Genomic DNA, 10,529 nt, shown 5'->3' on the forward strand with positions numbered 1-10,529 from the left:
GGAGGAGGAGGAGGAGGACGGCACGATCACATCCGCCCATGTGCGTCAGTCTGAAGCACCTGCGTCACACACGCATCTCGCATTCATTCATGACGCGGGGCAGTAAAAGACCGATGAGCGCAATAAAGAGCAGATAAGAGACAAGACAGCACTCTGAAAAGAATCGATTTTTGACAATGCGTACTGAAATGCAAATTAAAGGTTTGACCTGTTTTGATAATCCACTGTTATGCTTTGAGGTACACGTGCGTTGGGATTGATAGATAGATAGATAGATAGATACATAGATAGATAGATAGATAGATAGATTTAGATTCAAGATTTTAGATTCAATAAATCATTTGTAAAATACATGCAAAACTTTACTTCAATAAGAAGGTGACATGCTAACTCACCTGACATTTATGGAGGAAAAAAAAAACCCTTGTCCTACAAAACTGTTCACAGATCAATATTCTCAGTTGTTTACCCAAAGCTGTTATAAAAATGAGATTATATAATTTTAGTTTGAAGGACAGAATTTACTGAAATGATTCTAATTTAAGAACGTCTTAAACTAGAGAGCAGCTTATAAAACCACTAGTAGACAAATTTAAAAAAAATTTAATTAGACTTTTGATCAAAAACCTTGAGCTATAAACCTTGTGACAATGTCCCCGTGTAATACAATAGGAATAATATTGCGATATGTTAGCTGAAATAATACAAAGAGAAATTATCAAATGACTAATTTCATTTTCCATTTCTCTTTGCTTGTTAACTTTCGGATGCCTCCTCATATTTATCTTGGACTTACTATACTTACAATCATTGAGTCTATATCTCTATTATATATGTATTACATATATCTAATCCGTACAGAAGTTGATGTACATGCTTATTATGACTTTATTGTGAAAATATAAAGATACATTAAATATGTTATACACATATAGACCAATTATCTGTTAAGTATTATTTAATATTATAATCTTTGTTATTATTTGACATGATTTATGTAGATTATCTTGAGAGGTTGTGAGTTGTTCATGGTGAATGTGTTCTGTGCAGGAGGAGTGTGTTAAACAGCTCATGATTGCCTCTGCAGGTCACATGCATGAGCTGTGTCAGTGCATACAGTCTGTCAGGTGACTTGTGACCTCAAACAACTTCATCAAATGAACATTCTATCATGTGTCATGCTGAGAATAATAAACATCTGATTATTGAGAAATCATTGTCAGCTTGGCAGATGCATATGAGATACATCCCTGTTCCCAAATTCTGCAAAACATTTTTGAATTTTATTTTATTTGATTTCATTTTATTTTATTTTTCCTTCATTTTTAATTTTTTTACAAATATTTTTATTTCATTCATTAAAATTAATTTGATTAATTTTAGTCAGTATATGTCAGGGTAGGTTTATTTCAAGGTCAATTGTATAGGCCCATATAAAGTCTCAGTAAAATTACTGATGAATATTTTAGAACGAATACACAGTGAATGTTTGTGCAAATAGTCCAATGCTGCCACAATGGGAATTTGCCATTAACCTATGTCTTTCAGACTTCACTGAATAAAAACATGCTGTAAAATGTTCATATCTTAACCAGTTTTGCCTTTGCTAAATAATTCTCATACTTGATATATTTTCTTTAGACATAAGCCAAAATGTTAGGTAACACTTTATTTCGATAGTCCACTTTAGACATTATATTAACAGTAAGTAACTTTGCAACTACATGTCAACTAGCAGTTAGTAGAGTATTAGTAGACTGTCTGCTTAATATCTTCTAACACTTTCTTTGTCAACATTCTACTAACCCTAAACCTACCCTAACAGTCTACTCTGAGAGTTAGTAGACATGTAGTTGCAAATTAATGAGAATTAGTTGACATGTAGTTACAAAGTTACTTATAGTTAATAGAATGTCTAAAGTGGACTATCGAAATAAAGTGTAACCGAATGTTACTTAATGTAGATCTTTTTTTTTATTTGTACTCAGTGTCATCATAAAAGCTAAATATAATTTGAAATATAATTTTTACTTTTAAACATTTTGTTAGTCAATGTTTAATTTAGTTTATATACTATAAAGGCAACTTTGAAAGACCTTAATGTTTATTATGAGGCTTTTTTCAGCAAAATATGCATCATATTTTTGTTATGTACTAAAAAAGGGAGGAAGAAAGAAAAAAAGAAAGAAAAACAAGATAATTTCTGCAGTTAGTAAAGCTAGCCAGTATGTGTTCTGCACATCAACACTCTGTTGTCAAGTGAAAATTCGATTCTAAACAAAGTAATTTTTTTTCTTCTGTGCAGAGTGTTAGACAAAATAAACAACACCTTTATTTTCAACCAATAATTGTTTCTTTATGTCTTCTGACCATTAGGGTAAATTTGTCTTTGACTTGTTAAATTGTTTGCTTGGTACATTGAGGGAATGACAGGGTTTGTGGGCGCTGTTTCTAATTCATATGACAGGTTCACTTTTCACCCACCACAATCATGTCAAAGCAGATTTTCACTGATCTCAGAGCAGTAATGTTTTATAAAGTATACAATGTTCCATATACATTCATAATATTCATTTATGCTAATCAAGGCATCACCTTTTACTGTGTATATGCTGATATGCTTCTGTCCGTGTATGTTTGGAGCAGACAGCTCTGTGTCTGTGTGAAAGTGGGACAGAGGTCAGTCGGCTCTTCTCTGTGAATCTGAACACAACAGGCTCTTTGTTCAGATTCTTCATTAGCGCTGCTCCACATGTTCTGCACTGCATCAGTCTCTCAGCCTGTGACACGCATGCATCAGTTTCCGCATCATAAGGAAGACCGGGCTTTTCTTGTTAAAGTAATGCAGCTTCTAATCATTACAGCCAGTGAGTTGAGAATGCAATGAGGCAGCATTGATAAAACAAAACACAAGGGTATTCACAAATATGCCAACACAATATTTTTTTTAATAAATAAACAGTTTATATATATATATATATATATATATATATATATATATATATATATATATATATATATATATATATATATATATATATATATATATATATATATATATATATATATATATATATATATATATATATATATATATATATATATATATATATATATATATATATATATATATATATATATATATATATATATATATATATATATATATATATATATATATATATATATATATATATATATATATATATATATATATATATATATATATATATATATATATATATATATATATATATATATATATATATATATATATATATATATATATATATATATATATATATATATATATATATATATATATATATATATATATATATATATATATATATATATATATATATATATATATATATATATATATATATATATATATATATATATATATATATATATATATATATATATATATATATATATATATATATATATATATATATATATATATATATATATATATATATATATATATATATATATATATATATATATATATATATATATATATATATATATATATATATATATATATATATATATATATATATATATATATATATATATATATATATATATATATATATATATATATATATATATATATATATATATATATATATATATATATATATATATATATATATATATATATATATATATATATATATATATATATATATATATATATATATATATATATATATATATATATATATATATATATATATATATATATATATATATATATATATATATATATATATATATATATATATATATATATATATATATATATATATATATATATATATATATATATATATATATATATATATATATATATATATATATATATATATATATATATATATATATATATATATATATATATATATATATATATATATATATATATATATATATATATATATATATATATATATATATATATATATATATATATATATATATATATATATATATATATATATATATATATATATATATATATATATATATATATATATATATATATATATATATATATATATATATATATATATATATATATATATATATATATATATATATATATATATATATATATATATATATATATATATATATATATATATATATATATATATATATATATATATATATATATATATATATATATATATATATATATATATATATATATATATATATATATATATATATATATATATATATATATATATATATATATATATATATATATATATATATATATATATATATATATATATATATATATATATATATATATATATATATATATATATATATATATATATATATATATATATATATATATATATATATATAATCTTGTGTATAAAACTGCTAGTAAATTTCACAAATAGTTACAAAGAAAAATAAGGGATTTTTGATGTGTTTATTATTAGTGTCCAGTAGAGGTCACTAATGTCCTATTTCTCTATGAGAATGGAGGGAGATTAAAAAGAGGTGGATGTTCTAACCCAGGGATTATGACACATCGTACATTTTTGCATCTATGTTCCTTTTTGAAATACCTGAAGTGCTCTTGAGGAAGCTTCAAACTGATGGGAAAAGCGAAAGTGACCTTAATGTTAAATTTGTCTTGGCAATTATCTTGGTGTTAGGAAACTCTGGAAAACATAGGTTGTACAAATTAGATGTGACCTAGGATTAGAAGACAGGACCCCAAATTGAACAGACTGTACTTCAGCATCATTTCATGTGCGTTAACAAAAGCAGCATACACTTGTTAGTTAGGTCTACTTTCTGCTATAGAGTGTTATAGGCTAGCTGTTAGTAGAGGGTTTGGCTTGTTAGTTTGTTCCAATTATCTGGTAGTCTGCTGGTAGATGTTTTAAGTACACCATTCAACATTCACTATTCTGCAAAAGGCATATAAAATATACATATACATATAACAAATATTTCATAATATAATATAATATAATATAATATAATATATTGTTTTTGGAGGAAAATGTGCCGGTAGTATACTTTAAAATAGTGTTCCCTTTCGAACGGTCTCTCCCGTTTCGTCGCTGAAGCTTTGGGGAAACTCCTGTTTACTCCGTTACTGAAGCCTGATTTGTTCACTATCATGTAACCAATGGTGCTTCAAACTGCCAAAAGGGGAGGAGCTGACCTCTATATAAGTCCGTTCTGAGCGCCATTTCATCAGAATTTTTCTCCTTGAGCGATGAAGATCATCTTGAGCAGTGCCCAAGCAGAGGTACGTTCACTGAGACAGCATGCTCTCACTGCGAGAGCATGAGTCTTGCCCTTCTCTGCTCACGGACCGCCTTTTTTAAGGAGCGCGGTCCTTCCTGCTCTGCTCTCCCGTTTCCTCTCTCCCCTAGGGGAAAGAAACAGCGGAGCAGTGGGGCTCGAGTGATCCCATGCCGGCACAACCCCCACGTGCTTCACTCTCCCCCCAACACCTTGATTCGCCAGTGTGTTTCACACGTGAGGATCAGCGTCCCTTGTCGGCTGTGAGCAGCTTGATTTCCTTCGGTGCATCTGAGGAAGACATCGCCTTGGATGACTACATGTCATTGACCGCTTCAGATGCTGAAGAGTGGGCTTGCTCCAGTGAAGAGCCCGAAACTCCGCCTCTAACGCAGACAACACGGCCCAGCTTGGAAAGTGAGCTGATCCGCGTTCATTCTAAGGCTGTGGAGGATTTCGGCCTGGCTTTGTTGGCTCCGGCAGAGCCCGCTCACAGCCTCCTCAACAAGTGGTACCTAAAGGGATGCCGTCAACATTCCTCCCGCCAACGGCCCGCCCCATTCTTGCTGGCAGCTCATGAGGAACTCACCAAGACGTGGCGCGCCCCCTACGAGGTCCATGATAATCCCTCTACTTCTTCCGCTCTCACCACTGTTGACGGCGCTGAAGAAAGAGGTTATGGCAAGCTCCCCCCTATGGAAGAGGCGGTCGCTGAGTATCTGTGCACTGCGCGCTACTAAGGCCACCGCACAGGCGATCAGCAAGGCCGTGGCCAATTTGGTGGTGCTAGAGCCACCTTTGGCTGAATCTGACGGAGATCAGGAACACTGACAAGGTCGCCTTTCTAGACTCGCCAGTCTGTTTGGACTGTTTTCTCCTGCTGTGGATGGGTTTGCTGAGCGGTTTACAGCAGCACAGAAGTCATCGAAGGCATTGCGTCACTTCCTGCTAAAACGCTCCAGTGCGGCAGCTAGTTCAAATCGCCAGAAGGCTCCATCCGCCCTGCAGCCTGCCAAGCCGGCGCCACTTCAGCCCCAGCCCCAGCCCCAGGTTTAGTCCGAGCCTGGGCTTCAGCAGCACACCCGGACAGTGAAACTATACCCGTTTCCGAAGCGCCAAGGTCCCCACCCCAGAGAGAAGCTGGACCCAGAGCCTCAGAAGCCGTCCTGATCTATATGCAGAGAGGAAGAGGAGAGGGTCAGTTCTCGCCGAGGCCGGAACTCCCTCAAAGAAAGCTTGTGCTTGCTCTCCATCCCTCCACTTAACTCTGAGCGATGGAAGCTCCATTCAAGCTGGGCCCATCCTTCTCTCTCAGTGCGTGCCCAAGCAAACAACTGCTGTGATAGCGGACCCACATACCCAAAAGAGCAATTCTCCTCTCCTCATTACCACGAATGTCAGTTCCCTGCCCCCGTGTGATGACCTTCCATTCAAAAAACTATAACCACTTGACCTCTGGCTTCAGGCTTGGAAACTATCCCGGATGTGTCAAGTTGGATTCTAAAAACCATAGAATGAGGCTACTCGCTTCAGTTCACTTGCAGGCCAGCTCATTTCAGAGGTGTTATTCAAACTTTGGTATGGGACAACAATGCTCATGGGAGGGAGTGGCCTATCAGTACACAGTCCTCTCATTCGGACTGTCCCTGGCCTCCAGAAGGAAGGTGGTCATGACAGATGCCTCCAGCTCTGGTTGGGGAGCTCTGTACGAGGGCAGACCAGTGTTTGTCTCCCGGTCAATCCTGGAGCAGCACTCACATATCAACTGCCTTGAGATGATGGCAGTTTTTTGAGCCCTAAAAACCTTCCTACCGGCCTTAAAGGGGCACCACGTCCTGGTCCGTTCAGACAACATGACGGTGGTAGCCTTCATCAATCACCAAGGTAGTCTCAGGTCACGCTCCCTTTACAAGTTGGCTCTACGCTTTCTTCTATGGGCACAAGGCAAACTCCTCTCACTTAGAGCAGTTCATGTGCCGGGCAGACTGAACCAAGGGGCAGACATATTTTTCAGGGACAATGTAGAAGAAACAACTTGGTCATCAAGTTTCTGAGGGGGGGCTCGGAGATTGAATCCACCTCGCCCTCATATAGTGCTGACCTGGGACTTGTCTATAGTCCTCAGGGCCCTATGGGTCCCTCCCTTTGAAGTGAAGTGACATGTGGCCAAGTATGGTGTCCCATACTCGGAATTTGTGCTTTGCATTTAACTCATCCAAGTGCACACACACAGCAGTGAACACACACACAGCAGCAGTTGGGGGTTCGGTGCCTTGCTCAAGGGTCTCACCTCAGTCATGGTATTGAAGGTGGAGAGAGCGCTGGTTATTCACTCCCCCCACCTACAATTCCTGCCGGACCTGAGACTCGAACCCGTGACCTTCGGGTTACAATTCTGACTCTCTATCCATTAGGCCACGAGCCGCTCCAGTCGGCCAACTTACAGCCCCTGTCGCTTAAGACCGCACTCCTTCTAGCGCTAGCATAGGTCAAGCAAGTAGGGGACCTGCAAGCACAGTCAGTCAGTGCTTCCTGTCTGGAGTTTGGGCCCAATGACTGTGAAGTCATCCTCAAACCGAGACATGGCTATGTGCCGAAAGTGCTCTCCACTCCATTCAGAGCACAAGTCATTACCCTCCTAGTGCTCCCCAATTCAGAAGGGGAGCAGGGTACTAATCCACTCTGCCCGGTTCGGGCTCTTAGAGTGCATGTTGAGCGCTCTGACCCATTTAGGCACTCAGAGCAGCTATTTGTATGCTTCGGAGGCCGCTCTCAAGGGTTGCCGGTTACGAAGCAGAGACTATCTTGCAGGATAGTTGATGCTATAGCCCTGGCTTATGCCTCAGTGGGTTTGCAGTGCCCTATAGGTGTGAGGGCCCACTCCACCAGAGGAATGGCCTTCTCCTTGGCGTGGTCCAGTGGGATTTCTATTGGTGACATTTGTGCGGTCGTTGCTGTCTACCTTCACTAGGTTTTATAACTTGGACGTCCCTGCCCTGCAAGCACGGATTCTGTCTGCTTAACTCTACCCAATCCCCTTGTGAGTGGAAAGGGTTATATTATGTAGTAGGGATGTCCCGAGCCGATCTCAAGGATCGGGATCGGGGCCAATCAAGTAGCCTTGACTGACAGACTGGTGTTCTGACACCAGGAGCTTCATGTTTTCTAACATTCTAATGTTTTTTATCTTCACTTTATGTTGCAATTACTTTGCTTATTAAACATATAAAATACAAGACGTTTATATAATGTAGTCCCATATTCATAATTGTGACCAAAAAGTCTGTTTACGGTGTATGCATATATATATATATATATATGTGCATAGAGAGAGAGTGTATCTTGTAATATACATACATATATTACTTTTACTCTCTGCACAACTCTGTATACATTGGATTGATTTTAATAACTTTAATGTACTTGAAGTGTGCAAAAAACATACATTCCTATAGGAATATACAAGTATCGGATCGGGACTATTTATCGGCAGATACTCAATATTCAAAGACTTGGATCAGATCAGGGGCAAAAAAAACCTGGGACATCCTTATTATGTAGTCCCCAGCTTGAATGGCTTGGGTCTCATTATTGCCTCATGCTTATAGGAGCCCTCAGTATGGGTGCTCCAGGGCTGGGCTCGCAGAGTGGCTTCGTTCTTCATCTGCTCATAGCACGGCGCTATAGGATGCGTTCCCCAAAATGTCAGTGGCACAACGGTAGGGACCGTTCGAAAGGGAACACTTTGGTTAATAACGTAACCTCAGTTCCCCGAGATAAGGGAACGGGCTTTGCGTAGGCTGCCGTGATATAAGGCTGTACGCGAATCGATGACTGTCGCTTCAGTCGAAAGATTCTGATGAAATAGCACTCAGAGCTGATTTATATAGAGGTCGGCTCTTCCCCTTTTGGCAGATTGATGCGCCATTAGTCTGTGAAGCTACAGGAATGTGAACAAATCAGGCTTCAGTAACAGAGTAAACCCATTTGCTCAAATAGCAAAATAAAAACTCCATGATAGTGTTTTAATGACTTTGAAAAAAACAATATGAAGAGAGAGAGAATGATAACGGCAGTCATAGAGAGAAACGATGTCAAATTTACCGTCACTCCCATAGACGCTGTATTAGAAATACCCTCGCATTAGTAAAAAAAAAAAAAAAAAAGATAATAATAAATAAATAAATAAATCAGCGATAAACATATGGAAAGAGGTCTGGAATTTACCCAGTAAATACTGTCTCACCAAGAAGTTACATAAAAAAAACACCCTCACATTAGCGTTAACTAGTTTTTTGTAATTTGATGCAAAGGTAATATAATGCAAAGTACAGTGTTATAAATGTACATACATTAAAAAATGAAAATACAAAAAAACGTTGGAGGATTTAAGATTGACCGTTGAAACGCGTCATCACAGTCTTGTGAAAAGGTTCTGTTTACTTCAAATTGACATCAACGGCGTTAGAGAAAAGGGACTCTTATTTTGATGTGTTGTCTTTAAGTCTTTAGACGTAAGAGTCTTTTCTTTTATTGCGAAATTTTACTTAAGTTGGCTTGTCAACCGCCATTAAATCGTACAAGAAGAAGAAGAAGAAGAAGAAGAAGAAGAAGAAGAAGAAGAAGAAGAAGAAGAAGAAGAAGAAGAAGAAGAAGAAGAAGATTTGATTTACCTTACCTTACCTTACCTGTCAGCGTTTGAGTTGATCACGTCCACATCAGTATGTTTGCAATAAAGACACTAAGGAGTTTTTCTCCTGCGACGAAATTTTTTTATTTGCGGAGTAAACAGGCGTTTAGCGTGATGTCGAGGTGAGTCTCATTTGTGTTGTCTTATTGTTTTCATTACCTTTCATGTTTTACCATAGTTATGTTTCATCATAGTTCATAGAAATAGTTCATTTTAGTTGCTCGCGTTTTAGTTAGTTATTTATTTCTCTGATGCATGAATTAATAATTCACAAAGGAAAAAGAATACATTTTTACTTATGAATAACACTTTATTGATTAATTCATAAGAAAACTGATAGGCTAGGTGTTGTTACTAATACATCGGTGTAAAAGTAAAGCTAAAAGTACCTCTAAAGACATTACGTTGTCTTTTAAAATAAAGCATAATTTTATTTTATATGGTAAGGCAACTTAATAAGCTCGACCATATAAGAAATCGTATTATTTTATTTTTTCCTGGTAACGTTAACTTTCTACAGTAAATATGATTCCCCCCCCCCCCCCCC

The 10,529-nt window shown here is 35.5% G+C and overlaps 1 protein-coding gene across 1 annotated transcript in view; it reads left to right on the forward strand.

Annotated features, from left to right (window-relative positions):
- The first annotated feature begins 9,925 nt into the window (after nt 1-9,925).
- The window catches only part of LOC107747617 (acyl-CoA dehydrogenase long chain), a 14,387-nt gene continuing 13,783 nt past the window's right edge, over nt 9,926-10,529 (forward strand). The window contains exon 1 of the mRNA XM_016562217.1: nt 9,926-10,104. Within this exon, the coding sequence (XP_016417703.1) occupies nt 10,016-10,104 (89 nt within the window). The 5' untranslated portion in view covers nt 9,926-10,015. The remainder of the gene's footprint in view (nt 10,105-10,529) is intronic.

Source organism: Sinocyclocheilus rhinocerous, unplaced genomic scaffold (assembly GCF_001515625.1).
Source record: "Sinocyclocheilus rhinocerous isolate Xijiao unplaced genomic scaffold, SAMN03320098_v1.1 scaffold1430, whole genome shotgun sequence".
NCBI lineage: Eukaryota > Metazoa > Chordata > Actinopteri > Cypriniformes > Cyprinidae > Sinocyclocheilus > Sinocyclocheilus rhinocerous.